Source organism: Syzygium oleosum, unplaced genomic scaffold, assembly GCF_021117445.2.
Source record: "Syzygium oleosum isolate NSW1041296 unplaced genomic scaffold, Sole_v2.1 Sole_v2.18, whole genome shotgun sequence".
Lineage (NCBI taxonomy): Eukaryota > Viridiplantae > Streptophyta > Magnoliopsida > Myrtales > Myrtaceae > Syzygium > Syzygium oleosum.
In genome coordinates, this window is record NW_026607502.1 from 7,913,446 (window position 1) to 7,937,205 (window position 23,760).

The 23,760-nt window shown below is 40.5% G+C and overlaps 1 protein-coding gene, 1 long non-coding RNA gene and 1 pseudogene across 2 annotated transcripts; 1 reads left to right on the forward strand and 2 right to left on the reverse strand.

Moving 5' to 3' along the window:
- The first annotated feature begins 369 nt into the window (after nucleotides 1-369).
- Nucleotides 370-4,029, forward strand: LOC115667064 (enolase 1, chloroplastic-like; annotated as a pseudogene).
- Nucleotides 4,030-4,198: 169 nt separating this feature from the next.
- Nucleotides 4,199-7,110, reverse strand: LOC115692798 (uncharacterized). Its single transcript, XR_004007146.2, has 3 exons — nucleotides 6,476-7,110; nucleotides 5,299-5,379; nucleotides 4,199-5,159 (listed from the first exon to the last, which is right to left on the reverse strand). It is a non-coding gene; the product is annotated as an uncharacterized LOC115692798 (long non-coding RNA).
- A 5,183-nt stretch (nucleotides 7,111-12,293) lies between these two features.
- On the reverse strand, nucleotides 12,294-14,072 carry LOC115662494 (berberine bridge enzyme-like 26). Its single transcript, XM_056319551.1, has one exon. The coding sequence runs from the start codon at nucleotides 14,038-14,040 to the stop codon at nucleotides 12,433-12,435; it is 1,608 nt and encodes a 535-aa protein (XP_056175526.1). The 5' UTR covers nucleotides 14,041-14,072; the 3' UTR covers nucleotides 12,294-12,432.
- Nucleotides 14,073-23,760: the final 9,688 nt, after the last annotated feature.

Here is a 23,760-nt window from a genome sequence, read left to right on the forward strand (position 1 = left end):
CTTCCGCTTCTTCTTTCGTGCCCAGATGCTGCTTCGCTGTGTCGACTCTACAAACGCGATCAAGCTTCCAAAAAGACGCAGCAGCTAGCAATCCCAATATTTTTCTTGAGCCTCCTCTCTCAACTTCGAGTCGTTCAACGTCTGTGTCTCTCTAGCCACCACCAAAAGCCAAGCTATCTTGCCACCTTCAGCTTTGCTTTCGCCACCCCCTCTCCTCCACCAGCGGACTTTCCCACTCTTTCCCTCCCTCCTATATACATCAACACCCGCCCTCACTTTCCCTCTCTCTCTCTCCAAGCAAGCAACACAGTCGCACACCGCCCATCATCATCCCTTGACCCTTTGACTCTCTCTCTCTAGAACCCAGCAATGGCCTCGGCCTCGGCCCCGGCCTCCCACGCCACCGCCGCGAATACCCTCTTCGAGAGAGCCTTCATCTCCTCCAGGCCCCTCCAAAGTTCCCAGCTTTCCGCCGCCGCCGCGATCCTGATGGCCAAGAAGTCCCTGGGGGCCCTCTGGGTCAAATGCTCGGCCTCGGCGGCGGCGGCGAGGGAGTGCAAGGTGAAGTCGGTGAGGGCGAGGCAGATCGTCAACAGCAGGGGGAACCTGACGGTGGAGGTTGACCTGGTCACCGACGATCTGTACCGATCCGCGGTGGCCAGGGGGCGTCCACTGGGATTTACGAGGCGCTGGAGCTGAGGGATGGGGACGAGCGTGTACGGAGTTGTCCTCAATGCGGTCAGGAACATTAACGAGGTTCTTGGTCCGAAACTCGTTGGAGTTGATGTCAGGTAAACTGCTGGCGATCATCGATCAATGTCTGTGCTGTTTCTTTTCTGATGTCAATAGTTTATGAAGTTATACGAAGTGAATGAAGTTGATTGGAGGAGTGTTTGGTTTCTGGGTATTTAGATGTGGAGTTGGTCGCTTCTTGATGAGAGGGGTTTGTGAATGTTTGAAATTCAACACCTGCTAGAAGGAGCATTCAATACTCCATGACAAAATAGTGAGCTTACCACCCACTATAAAAAAAAATGGTAGTACCTAAAGCTATAAGAGATGAAGGCCATTAGCGGTTACTATTTGCCATCAGAGTCTTTGAAGAAGAAAAGTGACGGTCGTCAACTTTTGTTCAAGATTTTCATCCGCACATGTTCCTCATGTGCCTATAAATAAGGCATTCGGTGAAACATTCGAGTTAAGAGTGTGTTTGTATGGGCCTGTTTGCTCTTAAGAGTTTTGTGTGTAGTGTGAGAAAATAAGTTTTGCAACAGCGAGCTGTGGTCTCTGGCTATTCATATATAGTGTGTGTACTAGTTGTATGAGACAATATTTTATTAGAGCATTACACTTGTACCGTATTTCGGTGTCTTGAGCTACCTGATACAATTTTCTTGTGTCACCACATTTCTGTACTCAGCAAGTGTTATCAGAGCCACACGTCCGCATTTAGCAAGTGGTATTAGAGCGACGGTCCCATACTCAAAAAATGAATTTTAATGAGCATGAAAGGATTGACTTTTAAAGAAGCAATATTTGTTTGCTAGTGTGCTTTATAAAATGAGGGGAGAAAGATATAGAGGTTAGTGGTAGCTGGATACTTGGAAATTTAGAATTTGCAAGTTCAGATGGTTCAAGTTTATAGATTAAATTTTTTGCTTGAACAGTCTATTGGGAGTCTTTTTTTTCATATAAGATTTCGGAATACATCCAACTAAATATTCACAGTCATGCAAACATTACTGTGCCCGTTCAGTGGCAATGCACTACTTCTGTTAGATTAGTCTTCATGTTGTGTTTATGGTCATTTTCCTTTTGAAGCAATCCTCCTTTTAATCCATGCTCATGTTCATGGCATGTGATGTTCCACAGGAATCATGCTGATGTAGATGCTATTATGCTAGAAATTGACAGTACTCTAAACAAGTCGACTATGGGATTGAGAAGGCTGCGTACACAGGGAAGGTACATGCAGCTACTGGTCTAGGAGTCCCTTATTATCCTAATCTTTAGGGATCCTTCATTGTAGAAACTTGGTTAATGGTATTCATGGAAACAAAATAATGGTGCAGATCAAAATAGGGATGGATGTTGCGGCTTCTGAGTTCTTCTTGAAGGATGGGAGATATGACCTAAATTTCAAGAAACAACCAAATGATGGGGCTCATGTGCTCTCAGCGTAGAGCCTTTGTGATCTCTACAAGGATTTTGTCAAAGATTTCCCTATTGTTTCCATTGAAGATCCATTTGACCAAGATGACTGGAGCTCATGGGCGTCTCTTCAGTCTTCAGTTGATATTCAACCTGTGGGAGATGACTTGTTGGTTACTAATCCAAAGAGAATAGCTGAAGCCATTGGCAAGAAGGCTTGCAATGCTTTTCTTTTGAAGGTAGCCTCTAGTTCCAAATCATCCAACCGATTTTTTCCCCATGCTTTGAGTTATGACTGAGCTTTGTCAATTTCTGCCTGACCCTCTTCTTCCTATGGCCCATGCCTCATTGATTCTTTACTTTCAAATTATATCTGTTTTGCAATGTGTTTGGTAGCCTCCCTGCTAGAAATTTAATGAACGAATCAAATACCCTTGAGATTCTAGATTTGCATTTCCTTTATTCGACTTGTAAACCATCATGCATTGTGGAGTATTGGAAACAGCCATATAGGACCTGATAAGGGGAAAAAGGATATAGAACTATATGAGCTTAGAATATAAATAACTAATTTTGGTTCCAAACTTTTTCCAAGAAGGGTACATCCTAAATTTTATGATGATATGGTATTCATTTAATTACTTAGATATTTCTTGAGAGCAAAATAGCAGTTTGTTCATTGAAGAGAATATGCAATCTATTCCTATGACTGGTATAGACTATACCTATAGCCTTGTAAGAAGTGATATGGGGATCCTAGTGTTGATTGGTCACTTGGTCCTCCCTTTGTAACTCTGGTTACCACTTCACCTTTCATTACCAATTTGAAATAGCTGATGTGATCTTATGGGTAAATTCATTACCCTAATGATGTTTTTTTTTTTGTCATTTGGATAACCTTGTTGCAGGTAAACCAAATCGGCACAGTGACTGAATCCGTTCAAGTTGCGCTTGACTCGAAAGCTGTAGGTTGGGGTGTAATGGTCAGCCACCGCTGTGGTGAAACCAAGGACAACTTTATCGCTGATCTATCCGTGGGTTTGGTTAGCGGGCGGGTTCGATTTAACATCCACGACTTGCCATGAATCTTTTCCGATACCACGGAACTAACACAAGATGTTTTATGTTTGGTTTTCAGATCAAGACAGCAGCTCCTTGCGGAAGTGAGCGGTTGGCAAAGCATAACCAGGTAACTGAGTGTTACTCTTAATTTTATAGACATTTTTGGTCTCTCTCTCTCTCTCTCTCTCTCTCTCTCTCTCTCTCTCTCTCTCTCTCTCTCTCCTTCTCCTTGATATATCTATTGCCTTAGTCAAAGTAGATTCAGATTTATTAACGATAAGTACTTTGGGTTGCCTTAAACTTATACTAGAACTTCTTAGGATGTATTCGAAGTGTTATAGGTGCTTCTGCACTGCACATCCGCAGCAGCCTGTCTATTATGTTTATTTTCATCTGAGCCGTGTTTGAAAATGCTCATGGACAACTGTGGTTGCTGATCATTGCAGCTCTTACGCATTGAAGAGGAAGTTGGAAACATTCGTTACGCAGGCGAAGCTTTCAGATCACCCTAGAGATGACCTTGTATTGTACCTTTCATACACGTAATAACGTGGCATGGTACCAAAATTTGCAGTCATCAGAAGTTGTCGAGCTCCAGAGTAAGTCAAGTTGCAGCTACATTTAGAGAAGTTTTGGCGGATTCAATCAGCATGCTTGTGATCAAGAGCTCATAGTGGAGACGAATCACCTTGAGTTTCTGTTGGAATAATCTTTGTCCTCGAACAAACCTCGTGGTTTTGTATTTGGTTTTATATGAAATTGGAGTGACCATCAGATGGTTCCAAACATGAAATACTAACTGTTGCGACATTTGAATGCCCTTTTCTTGAGCCAAGGCGTTATTCTAATTGCTTGTTTGCATGAACCTTTCCGGGGGTTCTTTATAGGAGCGCGATAATTAACATCTGAACACACTCAACTACCTCATATGCACAAAGCTGTCAGAAATACAGCTAGAGCTTTATGAGGAACATAACCTATGGCATTGTACAAGAAAAAACTGACTAAATAAATTAGAGAATGTTCACACCTTCCTGCAGAGGATCAGTTGGAGCATGGTGATGCAATTGCTCCAGATCAAAGGCAACCTCAAAATTTTGAACCCAGTCCATGAACCATAGTGTTCAGTGAATTCGGCGAGACAAATCTAACTTTGAGGATGCAAAAGTTAGTCATCCAGCCAGATTATCAACCTGCTCATGAGCTGTATAATTATCTCATACAGTACGAGGTACACAACATTGCGCATACTCGCCATGGCTCATGATTGGTTGACGCACAAGGGCACGAGCCGAAGATTAGCGACTTGGACCAACATTCTGCTCTGAACACTCCCTACCCTCGCACACCCACTAGATGATAGGATGAAACTTTTTCCGCATCTGAAACCTGCTCAGAGGTGCCTCCTTCGCAAGTATTTTTAAAGAAAGCTAAACCTGCTTAGAGGTGCCTGCTTAGATAGGACATTATCGACAGCTGGCTTAGCCAATCTCACTACCAAAGAAAGAGTCAAGTAGTGAGTATTTCAGCCATCTGCTCTAAGAACCGACTGCAAGAAGCATATTACATATGCGGCTTATATTGACCAGCCAATAGAATTTCCCAGTAACTACAGTCTCGGCATTAGCTATTCTCTATTCAACTCCAAAATTATCGGCATCGGCTCAACAGAACGACATGGAGTCGGACAAATGCTATAAATAACTGGCCTAGAGAAAATGCGTGTGAAAAAGAAGAAAAAAAATCTAAGCTAAGACAATGCTTCAAAGGGTCAACTTCACGCAACTCGCATCACAGTCTCAATTTGGTCCTCCACTGACCATCTTAGGTTGTGGATTATCTTGCCCTCGATCCCGCTACCCCGATGTAAAGTACAACCAGCCATCCCAAAAGCTTGCGATTGAGGTTTTGATGCAGTAAGGAAGCTTCCCGATCACCGTCCATTTCTGCCACAAAGCATCACAGTCCACAAATGTATCACCATACAAGTGCAAAAGTAATAGAACATTAAGTACTGCATTAGAATATACAAAGCCAAGGATCTTTGATATGCAGCACTATCACCTATGGAACATATAGACTAACCGCGAGCAAATCGGAGAGGGATGGAACTTGGGGCACTCGATAGTTCCTTGCACAGGACCGACTTAGCACAACCAAGTATTCCTAAGATACGACAAATCAAAACATAATGACCACATTTGAAGTAACAAATTATCCACAAGAAGAATTATAAGATGAGAAGAGAATACCACAAGCAGGTACAATGATAAGCAATGTTGTTTAAATCAGGTGATAATCAAGCCAAGACACTTCCAAAAAGATATCATAAGACAATAGCATTCTTGTAAATGATCTAGAGATAAAAACAGATACTGCTAGACATAAGCTGTTTAGGCCCTCAAAATCCGATTCCCAAGAACAATCCATGTGTGTGATAAAACAGCTCACGAACAACAATTGCAGAAGATAATCGCAATATTCACTTTTCATATTCATAGATGGAGACTCTAGTCATCAAATTATAGCAGCAAACCTGTGCAAGCTGTCAATACTGATCAATATAATCACCAAGGAGAAGTCATCCCAGACAAGTACACAATTAGGGATCAGGTATGCTTGTCATCCACATCATTTATTTCGACCAACTACACATTGATGATTTGCTCGCCCTTCTGTGCCCCATAATGGAGATTTCGACACTAATACATATCAATATACACTTAATGATGAGGAAGGACAGTAACATCCACACTTCCTGTTAATAATTAAACTTAATGACAGAGACCTTGAGCCCTGAGGCCCTGGCATACCCTGTAATATACTCTACAGAGAGCTGATGAAATATGCCTTTTGACCATGGAAATCTCCTCTTACCAACGACAAAACAAAATCACCTCATAGCATCCAAGCCGCCTATGCATGTAAGGCACACAAGCACATCTGACTAAGATACGGAACCAAACAAGAACGAGCCTCTGTAGCTAAGAAAGAACAAAGCAGCTAGAAACAAAAAACCTAACCACAATCCCAATCGTCCTAACTCAACGTCCACGAGACCGCGGCGCCAAAACGAAACTAATCTGCTCTATCAGATCGCTAAGGCCTCGGTCTTTTCCAAGAAAAAGAAAAGCTAGGACCTATAATCCAAAACTGAAGACAGATGCATCGAAAAACCTCAAAAGAGCTCGAAATACCATCGAACCGGAAGCTACTGCGACGCTGCGTAATCAGAAAGATATCAAAAGCCAAGAAAGCTTACCTCCTCCGATTCCCTAGTGAAGCACCACCTCCATTCCCGAGGTCCGATGCAGCAGCGAAAGAGGACCTAGATCAGCACCACCATGGAAGAAACGGATACAGCAATCCACAATCTGAAGCTCGGAGCACGAATTCCAGAGGTGAAACGAGCTGCTTCATCGTGCATTCGAGAAGGAACTTCAGCGAGGGAGAGAGTGAGTTTGACTGGTGGTGGTGGTGGAGATTGCGAACGAGCTTGGGACCAGCTACTCTTGGGCGGGCAGAGGCGACGGTGATCAGAGCTCGAGACGCAGCTGCGACGGCAGAGGTCGGGACCGGCGGGCGGGGGCGGAGGCGACGGCGGAGGTCGGAGCTCGAGACCCAGCTGCTCTTCGGCGGGTGGAGGCGACGACGGAGGTCGGGACTGGCTTGCTCTTGGGCGGGCGGAGGTCGGAGGCGATGGCGGTCAGAGCTCGGGACGCAGCTGCGACGGCGGAGGTCGGGACCGGCAGGCGGGGGCGGAGGCGACGGCGGAGGTCGGAGCTCGAGACCCAGCTGCTCTTCGGCGGGCGGAGGCGACGACGGAGGTCGGAGCTCGAGAGCCAGTTGCTCTTCGGCGGGCGAAGGCGACGAAGAAGGTCGGGACCGACTTGCTCTTGGGCGGTCAGAGCTCGGGACGCAGCTGCGACGGCGGTGATCGTGACCGGCGGGCGGAGGCGGAGGCCACGGTGGAGGTCGGGACCGGCGGGCGGGCAAATCACTCTCGGGCGGGAACGATATTTGAAAAAACGGAGAGAGAATGTGAGGCTTCCTTCGTGAGTTTCTCTGAGAAGAGCTGAGGAGAAAGAGAAGGAGGAGGCCCCACATTAATGAAGAGAGAGGGGAGAGACTGACGAAGGGGCGTAGGTCTTTAGCGTGCAGAGGAGGATGCAGGGCTAAAGGAGAAAGGAAATTAATTTTTTGTAAAAAAAAAGGGGTCCCGGCCCGCCGGTCCCACCCTAGGCCTGTTAAACGGGTGAGTCGGGTCGAGTTTGGGTCGAGTCATAAATGGTCCGACCCAAATTGACCCATTAACCCGTTTATGACCCATTTATTCATAGTGTAAATATCTCAACCCATACACGACCCGACCCATACCCAACCCATACCCGACCCGACCCATATTGCTAAAACACTTTTATATTTAACCTAATCTAGGAATACTTGTTTCTTATGATTTTTTTTTTACAAATTATACTGCTAAAATATTTTATGCAATACAAAGCTAGTGAAAAAAATTTATAAATTTGAGGTTCTGTTTGTTTTACGAAAAATGCGACATTTCTAGAAAATATTTTTCATAAATTCATTATCCAAGAAAATAAAAAAAAAATATTTTTTTATTTTTTAAATCGAATTTTTAATTATTTTTTATTTTTATTTTTATTTTTTTCTTTTTCCTTTATTTTTGGCCGATCGCCGGCCGCCGTGGCCGGCGACCAACCACAGGCGAGGACGAGCTCGCCGGAGGCCGGCGAAGCTCGTTCTTGCCGATTTGGCGAGGACGAGCTCGTCGGAGGCCGTCGAAGCTCGTTCTCGCCGATCTGGCGAGGCTGAGGCCTCACCGGCCTCAGGCGAGGCTCCAGCCTCTCCGATCTGGCAAGACTCGAGCTCCCTCGCCGGCCTCGGGCGAGCTCTACCTCGCCGGATCTGGCGAGGTGGAGCCTCGGCCGAGGCTGGTGAGGCTCGAGCTTCGCCGGCCTCGGGCGAGCTCTACCTCGCCGGATCGAGCTAGCCAGATCGGCGAGGCTGGAGCCTCGATCGGCGAGGCTGGAGCCTCGCCGGGATCGGGCGAGCCTCGAGGTCGCCGAAATCGGGCGAGCTTGAGGCTCACCAGATCGGCGAGGCTCGAGCTCGCCGGCCTCCAGCGAGGTCGTCCCGTCCCGGTGACCGGTCGCCGTGGCCGACCACCGACCGGAATAAAAAAAAAGAAAAAGAAAGAAGAGAAAAGAAAAAGAGAAAAAATAAAAATAATTAAATTTTGATTTTTTTAAAACATCTTTATAAAAGAGGGAGAGAGTGTGTGGATGGGTCTAGTGGGTGGGTTGGACATGGGTTCCAAACTCAACCCATTTAGACCCATTTATCTTTAAGCTTTAAAATTTAAAACCCATTTAAGGTTGATTCTTTAAAATTAAGTGATCCATATATGACCCATTTATTTTTAAATAGGTCATATATGGGTTTAAGACCCATTTTGACACCTCTATCCCACCCGCGCCACATGGACCACGTGGCGTCTCGTGAATGGTCGGGGACCACGCCTACGTGGAGCGCCGGGACCACCTAATATTTTCTCTTTTTTTTTTTCTCCTGGATTAGAGTTGTTAGAAGTTAGTGGACTTGGTCAATTGAAACGTGGCAAGACTAAGGGTGCGCATGGAATGCATTCCGGAACAGAATGGCGTTTGTTAAAAAATTTTCGGAATGCATTCTGGAGCGATTTTTGCATTCTGGAATAAAAATGCGTTTGTTAAAAATACTTGATTCCAGAATGCATTTTTGATTCCAGAATGAGTTTTTGGCAAGAAAAAGAGAAGCTACTTTTTGTAGCTTCTTGATTCCGGAATGCATTCTCCCTATTTTCTCACAATTTTTTTTTTCAGAAAATGCATAAAAATTGAAAAATTCTAGAAAAATTCATAAAAATTTTCAGAAAATAAAAAAAAGTCAGATTTCGGGAAAATATAAAATTTGGTGAATTTTTTTTTTAAAAAAAAAATCAAAAATTTCAAAACTTCACAGAATAGCTTAAAACACATGTGGCCACCCATTTTGAGCGAAATTTAAATTTTTTGAGGTGCCCAATAAAAAATCAAAAATTTTAAAACTTCACAAAATGGCTTAAAATACCTGTTGCCACCTACTTTGAGTGAAATTTAAATTTTTTTGCGGTGCCCAAAAAAAAGAAAAATAATAAAAAAATTTAAAATTTCAAAACTTCATAAAATGGCTTAAAATACCTGTGGCCGCCCACTTTGAGTGAAATTTAAATTTTGTGAGGTGCCCAAAAAATAAAAATAAATAAAAAATTTCAAAACTTCACAGAATGGCTTAGAATACCTTAGCCACCCACTTTGAGTAAAACTTAAATTTTTTTAGGTGCCCAAAAAAATAAAAAAAATTCAAAACTTCACAAAATGGCTTAGAATACCTGTGACCACCCACTTTGAGTAAAATTTTAATTTTTTTAGGTGAAAAAAAATCAACAAATCAAAACAGATTTCTGTTCCAGAAATCAATTTCTGGAGCAGAATTAGTCATGTTTTACCAAACAGATTTCTCTTTCGGAAATCAATTTCTGGCAAGAATTCTAGAAATCAATTTCTGGCAAGAATTTGATTTCTAGAGCAGAATGGTTACCATTCGCACCCTAAGCTTTCATTTTTCTTTTTTATTTCCACAATCTATTCACCGAAATATTCATTTATATGTATAAATATATAATAACATACTCTTCCCTAAACATTGCCTCTAATGATGACACGTAATATTCTAAATAGCCAAGAAACCCTCGTTCTTATTGCAAAGATTGGCTTTCTCGCGTTTTCCACAAAAAAAACGAGCGACACCTAAGTGCTACTATCTAAACTTATAGTTGAATAATTGCCCTTTTCAACTCAAGCATGCATTCAACCACTGAGGGTTTACCCCAGTGGCCACCCTTCTCACTTGAGAAGGGGGAGGTGGGGAGTTCGAATCCCCACCTTCGCAGGGGGGTAGGGGTGGGGCCGCGTAGTTTTAAGATGTGGGTTTCGACGCCCACGCCCTGCAAGAGGCGGGGCGCAAGTCTGAATGTGTATCGTGAGTGAGAGACAGTAATTATTTTCACGGTGAAAAATCTTTCTGATAAGTTTAATATCAAGTCAATAACGACCGGAATCAATGTGGTTTTTTTTCTGATTAATAGTAATTATTTTTTGGATTAGTACCACAAAAAACTCCAAACTAGTATACATATGACAATTTTATCCCGAACTAATTTTTTTACCACCAAAAACCCCAAATTAGTACACTTGTGATAATTTTACCCCGAACTAATTTTTTGACCACTAAAAATCCCAAATTGGTACACCTGTGACAATTTTATCCCGAACTAATTTTTTTACCATAAAAAAACTCCAAGCTGGTACACCTGTGATAATTTTCCTCCAAACTAATTTTTTTACCACTAAAAACCCTAAACTGGTAGACCCATCAACTATCATGTCTCATCAAACTTAGCAATTTGATAGTAAAATTTAACGGAAACTAACGGAGAATAAATTTGTCACAGGTGTATCAGTTTGGGATTTTTGGTGGTCAAAAATTAGTTCAGGGTAAAATTATCATAGGTGTATCAGTTTGGGATTTTTAGTGCTCAAAAAATTAGTTCGGGGTAAAATTATCACGGGTGTACTAGTTTGGGGTTTTTCGTGGTATTAACCCTTATTTTTTCATGTAAGAGTCCAAACAGAGCGCACATCATTGGTCTTCTAAAGTTCGATATGCTTACTTTCTCCTTCTCTCTAAGATTGAAAACACCAAATTAGACATGAAAAACAATTGGTCAATTCTATTTTGATGCAATCGACGAAGAAGCGATTAACATAATCAATTTTCGTATTTCTATATGGTCTCAATGAGATGACAAGAAATCGCTGTAGACATTGTTGCCCATTGGTGTTATACTTTGGAACTAGAAAAAAGTTATTTACTTCACACCTAGCTTCTTTGGAAATAGGAGAGGTCAGAGTTCCTCCTATGAAAAGATTTCTTTAAAAACCATGGGTCATCATACTCTTGTTTCAAGACCAACAAAAAGCTACTATTAGACAAGTATTAGTAACTATGAAGTTCATGATTAATGAAAACAACATATCGTATAAACATTGTAATCGCACACATCGCGCAGGCTTCTGTCTAATATTATTGCCAAAGAGGTTTTTCTGTACAATTGATATATTTAGTATTGATGTGAGAAGTCTTTTCTTTTCGAAATAAAATTCAAGGTTTTGCTAAGAAAAGATATAGTATAAAGAAATCTATGTGAGACGTTAACCTAAATACGAATGTCTAATCATAGTATAATCGGCTATGTTTATGTATGGAGTTTATACAGAGTGATATATTTTTAAGTATCTAAGTTTATCATGATGCATATATGTATACACACACACACACATATATACATAGTAAAACTAACTCAACTACGAACGGGCAAATAGCACACATCTTTATGCTTATACAAGTTAAATGTGAGAGCGAAAAGAACTTTTAGTTAATTAAGTGAAACTTTATAAAAAAAAATTTCATAAAAATCCATGTAAAGCATGCTTACAAGTACTAGCATCATAGTGAACTTGACCTTTGTTTTTTGGTTGCTTTGGTTTTCCCCCTTCTTACATCCCATTGTGTAACAAAATTGAAGGGAACTTTTAGGAAATAAATCCGCTAATTTTTTGAAACATTAAACATAACAAAAATACCCGATTCATTATTATTATTACTATTATTATTAGAAGCAAAATATACTTGAAATTGATTATAAAAAAGAAAAAAGAAAGCCATGCCAAACATGGGTAAGAGCAATGGTTACCTAACAATTCATATAGGATTCAAGTAATCACTAAGTAGATAACTCTTCCCATTGCTTGAATAGCACATTAATTAACAAAAAACAGAGAACTTGATCCCTTATTTATCATGGTACATATATAAATTTATATTATGTAAATCTTTTCAACTCATTTTACTTTTTAATAATTCGTAATCTTATTTCAGTAATTGAATATTCGATATTTAAAATTTAAAACTTAAAATTTGAAATAAATAAATATTATTTGGCAAATAACCCGCACAAAGCTCGAACATCGACATCGTCAAATGTTCCATTAATTACAAAGTATCATCTTGTTATTGCGATGAATGCACCTAAACTCCACCGTTCTTCTTTTTCTTTCAAGATGAAAACGGAGGAATACTTTGCTCATGCCGGAAAAAGTTGCCCGGATCGACCACGGTCTTCACACGCACCAACCTGTCGAAATTGTTCTTGAAGTATTTCTTTCCCCAAACGCTCGCTTGCTTATAGCTCGTGTCGCCTTTCACGTTGTTCATTCCTATGTCGAGATCCCGGTAGTTGATGTAGGCCTCTCGAGGCGATTTCGACACATACCGTGCCATATAACTGTAGAAGCTTCGTATCCAACTCACATGCTTCGGAGCAACCTCGTTGCCTCCAGTGTTCCAGGCCGTAATGTGCTGGATCTTGTACAAAACCCCAGCTCTGTGAGGGAAGGGAATGGCAGATTCGGAGATTTCGGCCATCTTCCCGCCATAGGGGTTCCAAATCATTATAGGCACCCCTTGATCTTCCTCAAAGAACCTCTCCCACATACCCTCCAAGCCACTCTCGGGGATTGGCTCCTTCACATAATCCGATTTGTTCTTGAAGAATGTTTTGGTGTTGGAGCTCCTGTTGAGCAAGACTTCCAAGGGCTCTCCGCTCGCAAACCCTGCAAAGTTGACGACGGACTCGATCCAGCTCATCTCGGTGCAGTCCTGTCTCGTGATGTTAAGCTCCGGGAAGCTGCTTCTTGTCACCTCAAGGAGCGAGTCGACCCCGCCCAGGTAAAGGGTGTTGAAAATGGCTTGCATCGTCCTCGTCCCGTTGGGCCCGGAGTTGTAGCTCTGCAAGATCAGCCGTATGAATAGGTCGTCAGGGAGCTTGTTCGCAACAAGTTGCCACTGGTGCACGAGCTTCGTCGCATTTTGTTCCAATGTCCTCAGGACCGTGAACACAGTCACGGTTGACGGCACCGGGACCAGCTTGACTTTCCAGGACACTACCACGCCAAAGCTGCCGCCTCCTCCGCCTCGGATGGCCCAAAAGAGATCTTCCCCCATTGATTCTCTATCCAGGAGCCGACCTTGGGCGTCCACCAACTGCGCGTCGATTACATTATCAGCAGCAAGGCCATATTTGCGCAGCAGTGTGCCGTAGCCTCCTCCACTGAAGTGCCCGCCGACACCAACTGTGGGGCAGAGGCCAGCCGGGAAGCCTAGGGTTTTGCTCTTCTCAGCGATCCTATAGTAAAGCTCGCCGACCGTTGCACCCGATTGGACCCACGCGGTTTTGTCCTCTGCATCCACGGAGATCGATCGGAGATTCGCCATGTCAACAATGACGAACGGGACTTTGGACATATACGAAAGGCCCTCGTAGTCGTGACCGCCGCTTCGGGTCCTCATTTGGAGCCCGTACCGTTGGGAGCAGATGATGGCAGCTTGGACGTGGGACACATTGAGTGGCGTCACAATGAATAAGGGTTTCGGAGCAGAAGGAGTCAAGAAGCGCAGGTTCTGTATGGTAATGTCCAAGACAGAAGAGTAGGAAGAGTTGATTGGAGTATAAACGAGTTTAGAGATTGCGGTTGCATTTTCGGAGTGAAGAGAAAGGCATTGCAGGAAATTATCAGGAGTGCTGATATCAAAAGCTAACAAAGGAACTACAAAGAGAAGGAGACGTGCCAAGAGATGGTGCAAAGTGAAGTTTGCCATCTTCATTTGCGATTCTGTTCTCTTGAGCTTGCATTACCAACTCTATCAAGCGTTCCTTATTTATAGTGCATGTGAGGGTACAGACGGCGAAACTTCGATCGTAGAATTCCACTCTTCCCTTCCAATTGGTGGCAATCGAAATGGACGAAAATAGCTGAAATTTCTCCTACATAATGATGGGCATGAAAGTTGGCACGATAGTAGGGTTTGACTTTCTCATATCCCGGCCATTGAAGACTTTGAATTCTATAGACTGTCTGGCACGTTGCTTGTAGAGATTATATTTGTTGCCGTGGGAGAATGATGAAAATCATTTTCTGATAATTGCACGTAGTTATCTGCAGCAGAAATATAAACCAAAGAAAACGTCAAAACTTGATTAGACAATGCCTTAAAACTGATGTTTCATATAGCAGAGGAGCCACGTGATTCAAGTATATTAGTCAACGTCTATCTGTAATTGATATAGATTTCTCTCATCTTGGTCAAAGTTTGCATCTGCCTTAGAACATAACCTTTGAACCGACTTGTGGGAATCTTCAACAATTAGACAATTTCAATCTTGCCAAGTGGTGTCTGTTATTACAGGGAAAAGTGTCAGAAAAGTCCAAACCTATTGCATTGATACCAATTTAGTCATAAACATTTAAATGGTACTAGCTAATTTAGTCATAAACATTTTGACATAAAGCCAATTCAGTTCTTCCAACTAATTTTGATCGGATATTATTGACGTGGATGTCGATCATGTCACATAGGTCGGCTGACGCTGATGTGGATAACTTTTAATAATATTAAAATATTTTTTTGAATTTATTTTTTTTATTTTTCCTTTCTTTTCTTTTCTTTCTTTCTGTCTTTTTTTTCCTTCCTTCCTTCTTCCTCCAGCTAGTCGCCGGACCTTGGCAATCGGCCAGAGGCGAGGACCGACAAGGTACCTCGCCAGCAACAGCGAGGGCGGCCTCGCACTAGGCTGGCAAGGCTCGCCCTCGCTAGAGGCCGCGAGGTCACAACCTTAGACCTCATGGCCTCTAGCGAGGGCTCGAGCCTTGCCATGGCCGAGTGAGGCTCGAGCCCTTGCTAGAGGGCACGAGCTTCTCAAGCCTCGCCAGAGACTGGGCAAGGCACCACCTCACCAGAATTGGTGAGGGTGGCGAGGACGAGCCTCGCTGGTCCTCACCTATGGCTAGTCAACGAGGTTCGGCAGCCGACTAGAGGAGGAAGGGAGGGAAGAAAGGAAAAATAAATAAATCAATCATTAAAATATTATTAAAATTTATTCACGTCAGTGCCAGCCGGCATCCACGTCAGTAATGTCCATCCAAATTTAGCCAGACGAATTGAATTGACACTAGGTCAAAAATTTTAGGATCAAATTTTCACCATTAAAAGGTTTAAGACTAAATCGCACAAATGCAATAGGTTTATGACTTTTCTTACACTTTTCCTGTTATTACATAAAGACATTATTCACTAAATTGCTTTCTTGAAAATATCATAGTGAGTATATATAATTTAGTCTGAAAAATATAATCGCTGACCTTTTTCCGGTCAATTAATCAGGTATTGTTCCATTGTTTTGACTTTGCTTTGTAGGTACGGCATGTATATTCAATATGGGCTGCTATTCAACATCTTGTTCGATTAATACTTCCGAAAATTCAAACGCCTAGAAGATTTTGTATGCATTTGATCCCAATAACTAAATTATTTTTGGCAAAGTACCCAAGGATTCACATTGAACCTTTTTCATTACGTGTCCGAGCATGATGCTTGGCTGCGTGGTCTGTCGTTTCTTTATTCTTCTTTTCTTGGCTTAAAATCAAATGATCCGTGTCAATTCTCGACTAACTACAAACATGTGATGAGAAGTATGACTTAGATGTACTCATCCTTGATTAGGATAAAATACTTATGGGGAAAATTAGTTGAATTTCTTTCCTACATTATTGTACAAAACTCATAATTCCACAAAAGAACTCCCACTTAATTAAGCATTTCCATTATTTCTCACTCGCCACAACTGCCACGTCATCATCGGACACGTGCCACATCAGCCTGCCAACTTTTAGCTTTCCGCTCACTCGACTCTTGCCGTGGCATCGGCATGTTTGCCACGTCAACGTCTTCTTCCTCCCGACCAATTGCTCTTGTAAATTTTGAAAATTCATTGCTAACTCAACTACTGACTGGCCGCTAACATGTCTGCCACATCAGCGTCACCTTTCTGCCAACTAATTTCTCATGAAAATTTGTTGGAATGCTTGTCTCTCCCTCATCCTTGTGGCATAAATTTTATTTCACAAAATATATGTGTATGATAAGATATTGGCCTCTAAAATTTTGACTTTTTCAAGTTCGAGTTTGATTTTTTCACAAATCATTCAGCCAAAACAACTCAAGCTTTCCAACATTGATCAAGGACATAGTAGCCACAACATATGTGAAAATCATTAGGGGTGAGCAAGATGGACCGCCCAAACCGAGACCGGACCGGACCGGACCGAACCGGACTGGCCGATTTGGTCCGATTCTCAGGAGTATCGATCCAGTTCCCGGTTCCTAAAATTAGAACCGGTTTCCAAGCGGTCCGATTCCTGGTTCCAAGGTGGGAATCGAATCGACTGAACCGGATCAGACCGGACCAATAAATATATATTTCTAATTTTTTCATATATATATTTATTTATTTACTTTTTAAATTTTTTGAAAAAATAAAAAACCTAATCTAATTTCCCCAATTGCCTCTTGCTTTTACCAATTTCCCCAATTCCCTCTTACCTTTACCAGTTTACCTCTGCCTAATCCCTCACTCAGATTCATAAATAGAAACCCTAATCTAATTTTCCCAATTCACTCTCGCCCTTTCCTCTACCTAATCCCTCGCTCGCTCCGTCGTTCGAAGCCTCAAACGCCTTTCCCTCTCTCTGCCTCACCAGTCAGCTCACACCTCGCTCCACATCGACGCCTTTCCTTCTCGCCTCACGCCTCACTCGACGTCGACGCCTTTCCCTCTCACTTGATGCCTCGCTCAACATCAACAGAGCTCAGCTCTCGCTTGACTCTCAGTCTCTGACGGACAGCCCTTTCCTGATTTCCTGTAATTGGTAAGTTTTTCTCACTCGATTTTCTATTGAAGTGAGGGTTTGTGTATAGTTTCTCTTGGGATCAAGCGATGGCATTCTTCTTTGAGATTTGCTCATTTAAAATCTACGAATGTGATTGGATTTGTTTTATTATATGGAAAAGTGAAGTCCTGTGGATTGTTTGGTCGGTTTGCTTTGCTTGTGCTCTGTGACTTGATGTCGCCTTGCTGAGGACATGCCTTGTGCGCAAACATAGGTTTAAGATGTAATAGCTCTCTCTATTCTAAGGCAAAGTAGCTAAGGATTGAACCTCAAAATATGAAAAAGTACAGCTAAAAATTGTGTAAATCGACCTTATCTCTAACACGAGCAAAGGCCTCTTCGGCCTCTTCGGCCTCTTTCTTGAAAAGATGTGGACTTGTTGTGTATATGAGGAAGTATAACGTGAAGATAGATAATAGATACATCAGTTGAAAGATTTCATCTGCAGATGCTTGCGAACTTTCTATTTACATAATCGAAGCCCAACTCATATCTAGTCATGCAAATAGTGCACATATATGCTTGGAATATTTGTGTGCATACACGTGTCGACAGTTCTTCTCCATTTAGTGTAGTTCTCTTTCCCAATATCCCAATCCATCTTTCCTTTAGAACCAGTTGATCAATTATGCCAAGAATATAAGGAAGTCGTAATCATCATAATTAGACACATTGATTGTATTGCTATAGGATTCAACATTAAGTTCAGGCAAGCAATGTTCACTTTACATCCCAAACAAAAGTATATTTCTAATGGCAAGACAAGGTCGGACATGAAACTCGATAAAGATCATCAACGAGAAGAATCGTATGTGATAATGCTTAAATTCTTGATGCCAATCCTAATGGTACAATTATTACTGAATTTGGTGGGTGTTCCGGTTTGATGGCTCCAATTATGTTTGCTTGATTCAAGTGATCTATTTAAATGTCAATGGAAGTGGACAAATCCAATGATTCTATGAATCCAGTAATTGACTCACTGGAAGATGAAGGTGAAGAAGACCTCGTAGAGGGATCTGACACAAACAAGATATCTAATACTTGTCCTTCTGGTAAACGAAAATCAGTAGCCTCGCTTCATTTTTGTAAAGGAAAAACTGAGAATGGGAAAGCTGAGATGTTTTGCAATTATTGTGGGGCACACTATACGTACAATGTTGATAATGGTACTTTTGCTATGTAAGGTGCAACAAGTATCCTTGCAATATAGATAAGAAGCAAAAACAATTTGTTGCACGTAGAGTAGATGGGACTCAAATGACAAGGGGCATACCAGTACCAGTAGTGCTAATGTCTTATCGACATGGACATTTGATCAAGATCGTTGTAGGCAAATGCTTGTTTGGATGATCATAATGGATGAACAACCTTTTTCGATGGTTGAGCGTGTCAGATTCCATGATTTTATTAATTAGTTACAACCTCTCTTCAGTCACATCTCACGATTTATAGTGGCTAGAGATTGCAAGAAGTTGTATCTTTGTGAAAAAACAAGTTTGAAGACTTACTTTCGCAAGCTTAAGTCTAGGGTCGCACTCACGACCGATACATGGAGTTCCATTCAGAATTTGAATTATCTATGTCTCACTGCACATTTTATTGATGACGATTGGAAATTGCACAAAAAAAATCATCAATTATGTGGTGATGCCTAGTCACAAGGGCAAGGATATTGGGAAAATGGTTGAGAAATGCATCTACGAGTGGGGAATAGAGTAAAAAGTGTCCACAATAACTGTGAATAATGCTAATTCGAATGATGCTGCCATTGGTTTTTTGAAAGAAAAATTATCAAGAGATAGACTATTGATCTTAGATGGTGATGTTTTACACATGAGGTACACGGCTCATATATTAAACTTGATTGTGTGGGATGGATTGACCGAGGTATGTGATTCTATTGCACATATTCAAAACGTGGTTAGGTATGTCAGAGGTTCTCCCATGAGAGCTAAAACATTCCGAGATTACATTGAAAGTACAAGGATCACTTATAAGGGTTCAGTTTGTCTTAATGTCACAACTAGGTGGAACTCCACTTACCTCATGTTAGACACCGCCTTAAAGTTCATAAAAGCTTTTAAAAGGATAGAAGAGGAAGATCTTTCTTTCTTAATCGAGCTTGACTATAAAACTCCTAAAAATGAAAATTGGGCAAATGGCAAAATTCTTTCCATATTTTTGAAGAAGTTTTATGATGCCACCAACAAGATATCTGAGACTTTGTACATCACTTCGAATGATTATTTAAATGAGATAGCTACTTTATATAAAACTCTGAAACAAGTGGAGATGGCTTTGGATCCTAGGGGTGTGAAGATGAATGATAAGTTTGACAAACATTATGGGAGTTTCGAAAAAGTAAATATGATGGTGTTGATTACGGTAATATTGGATCCAAGAAAAAAGATGAATTATGTGCGGTATTGTTTTAGACTAATCTATTATGATAGTGCGAAAGTTGATGAGATGTTCGATAAGGTGAGGATTGCCCTAGAACATTTGTTTCATTTTTATGAAAAATATTTTCTTGGTTCTGTCGACAGAAATTTGGGTGGTCAACTTTTGATTGATACTGGTAGTAGTTGGGATCCTGATAGTCATGTGGAGGGTGACAAGGATGAACTTGATTTGGTTGCGGATTTTGATTAGGAAAAGGCGTACGAATTCTTTCTTCACGAGGAGAAAAAAGTGTTCGCGGGTAACTTATCTGAGCTCGATAAGTATCTTAAAGCCGAACATGAAGAAGGTCGTGATCTTGACCTTTTGATGTGGTGGAAAATTGCTGCCCAAAAGTTAAAAATTCTCTCTTTGATGGCTTGGGATATTTTATCTATTCCAGTAATAACCGTTGCTTCGGAGTCAACTTTCAGTACATCCGATCGTGTGCTTGATGGCTTTCGAAGTTTTTTGACTCTTAGAGTGGTGGAAGCTTTGATTTGCACTCAAAATTGAATGAGAGTGGTTACCATGCCGATTAATGTTGAAGAGTGCATCGAGAATACGGAAAGGTTTGAGTGGGGTAAGTCATGAATATATCTTTTTATCTTGTAATTCTTTTGTATATCTAACAAGTGAATGCTTTATTTAATATTTTGTTTTTGTTAGATATGGACAATGTTCACTCGGAGCTTACCGGTAAATAGAGTTTGCAAGTTGAAGTGGAAGAAATATATGTGGTGAGATTTTCCATTAATTATTTGAGTTCGATTGCTAATAATTCTAATTTAAAACTAATGTTTAGTGATGATATATAATATATTGCAGGACTATCAATGAGTTTAGCCGTGGTTTTTTGGGCACTTGGCTTTGATCATATTTTGCTTACTTGATCAAAGAATCTGTTCTTCCAGGGGTACGCAACTGTGAGTGATTCAGTGAGATATGTGGAGTTTGGCAGTTTAATGTTGAACGTCTTTCTCTTGCTCATATTGTAGAATTTGATTTCGTTTTTTACTCCTCGGAGAGTTTGTTCTAGATTAGTTATGACCATGTTTTCTTTATTGCTTGTACTGGTGATATGGTGATTGGGTTGATGCTTTTATCAGTGTGCTTTTGTAAGAACTGCTGTGATATGGTGATTGGGCTGATGCTTTTTGGGTGATTGTAGTATGTAATGTTGGGCATGAAGAGGTAGCTTTTGTCATAGATATGGAACTTGGCTCAGGGTCTCGTTTTCTGAAGGGAGAGAAGATCTCGAGCAAGCCACTGAATTTTAGAGGTACAAAATTATACTTGCAAAGTTCGGAGTCGTGTCCACCCACATACACACACGCACACGCACACGTACACGCACGCAAGCACGTACACACAACACGCACACACGCGCCCACACACACTGGAGGTAGAAAAGGTGGGTTGGTTTGGTTGATTCCCTTTGTGCTGTCATAAAGCAAGAACAAGATGAAGGTAAGATTCTCGATTCTCGTTATCCCTATGCTCATCAACAACATAAGAATATATCGAAGTCCTGCGAAACAAGTAGCTACACTCGTTTATTCTGTCTTTCTCTTGCAAAATCTAAGGTAGCTACTTGAACGAATTGAATCTAATCATCTTTGCACTTGGCCAGCTTTTATACGTGATGCTTTTGAACTTTGGTCCTGCCTCAAGATTATCTAGCTCCATTGGAGGATAATCATGAGGGGGGAGGGGACGTATGTGCTTAATTGAGCTTCCTCTAGTTTTCTTCAAAATCTCCGGTAATGACTCCCTCTTCTCCAAATTTAGGATGTGGCGTCTCGGTAATGACTCCCTCTTCTTCAATTCTGTAGTCATGTCTTCCCTCTATTTCAAAGTATAGATATATCATCTATGAACATTGAGCAGCATATGCAGGTCCATCGTCTCTTCTATTTTTTTCTTGCAAAACTGAACATTGATTTTCAGTTCATTCCAATAATAAGTGATTGGTTCCATTGGAACTGGACAGGATTGGACCACCGAGAACCGGTTCCCAGTTCCTAGTTTCAGGGGACCAGAGTGGGAACCGATCAGTCCTAAAAATCATACAAAATTAAAACCATTTTTGGAACATGTTATTTTTATCCTTCGAGGTGTCGAACATGGAGTGTACGCTCAAAACATTTGGACATGGCATCTAGTGGATACATATGAAGCATGGGAAATAATCAGCATGCTCTGATACGAATTTCAGGTTTCACGGAATCATAACTCAAGTCCCAAGAATCCAGACTGCTTCACGTAATGTCGGTGCTCTCTGTGCCAATTGGAAGTGTGATCACAAATTGGACTAACGCCGGTACATTATCAACATATATTCCCTCAATCCAATTGAATGCTTGCTTGGATTTTCTCTATGGGGGAAATTTGGTGTTGCTTTTGGTTTAGGAAAATGACACTAATAGTTCCTAAACTTTTGCCGAATGTGTAATATCATCCTTATACTTTTAATTCGTTTAATGTGGTCCTTAAATTATTCCTAAATATTCAATGTAGTCCTTAAACTATTGCGAAATGTACAATTTAGTTCCTAAACTTTCAATTTGTTCAATTTAATCCCTCAACTTTCCATACAAAGTCAAATTAGTCCTTCCGTACTAGTCGCAAGTTTTCATAATTACACTATTGTCCAAATTTGTAATTTTTTTTATTTCAATCCACTTCCTACATAAAAAAATGCTACCTTTTCAATACCTTTTTATCTTTTTGGTCTTTGTAAATATTATGATAGTTCCATTTACATATATTTTAGCTTAGGATCTTTATAATAACAAAAGTGAAACCCCTTTTAGAGTTGTGTTAGGTTGATATACCTGTTATTTGATATCAATAGATATTCTTACTTATATATTAATCAAAATCTTGTTCCTAATTTTTCAGATCGATAAAATTTTCATATATTTGTATTTCGTGTTTTTTTAATTAAGTTTTCTAGCTTTTCTTAATTCAGAAAACACGAAACCCGAAAAAGCTGAAAATTTTAATCTTTTCAAAATTTTTAGAACAAGATTTAGATTAATAGAAGTACAAGTATTTATAGATAAATTATCATCGTTTCAGATATTCTTATAAAAATACTTACACTTAAAATAGCAAGAACATCAATTTGATACAACTCTAAATTTAGTTTTAAATCATAGGCTAAAATATACTTAAATGGAACTATCGTATTTATAAAGACTAAAAAAGTGAAAAGGTAATAGAAAGATAGTGTATTTTTTTGTTTATGTAGAAAATGGATTAAGATGAAAAGATTTTCTAAACCTCGATAATAGTGTAATCATGAAAACTTATGAATAGTATCGAAGGACGGATTTAACTTTGTATAGAAAGTTGAGAGACTAGATTGAATAAATTGAAAGTTTAGAGATTACATAGAACATTTAGGAATAGTTCAAGGACTAAATTGAACAAATTAAAAGTTCAAGAATGAGATTACGAATTGAACAAAAATTTAAGGATTATTAATGTCATTTTCCCTTTCGGTTTCTCACCATCACCCCGAGCACACCCACACCCCTTTTCACTGTGACTTCCATGCCCTCAAATGTAACGTGCACTGTCAATTCTTTTAGTAAAGAGAAGTTTTTGTCTCAAATGTTCCTCCAAAGGAGCTTTCGAGGTTTGTGGATTGGGCTTCAGTCAAGCTCATTAAGGGTGGCCCAAGTCCAAAACCCCACACTTCGCATGTAGGTTATAATTTTTGTAAAATCCTGTTTGAGTTTTCATGAGACGGTGGTAAAATATGCACTTTTTTAATTGGTTAATTTTAACATTTAATTGTAACTCCGGTAGAAAATGAAATGTCTGTTAATGTTTATTTAAAGATAAAATATTTCCATTTAATTAATCTGGATTTTAATTTAACTTTTTCTTAAATTACGATAGTTTCGTTTTTTTTTTCATGTTTGGGTATTCTATTTTGTCCTTTTTTTGTTAAGTATGTGTGCTGTTGTCACTTATTATATTTTATGCTTACACCTTAACTAAATGTTAAAAGGGAATACATCTCACTCAATCCTCCAAATTACTTTTCCTTATAGATATATTGAAGAACTGGACATATTTTTGATGTTATGACGGATCTATTTGAAAATGCAATTGCTATTTTAATTGCGGGAGTATAATGGCC

Coding starts and splice junctions, on each gene's coding strand:
- LOC115662494 (XM_056319551.1), bottom strand. CDS start 14,040: ATGAAGATGGCAAACTTCACTTTGCACCATCTCTTGGCACGTCTCCTT.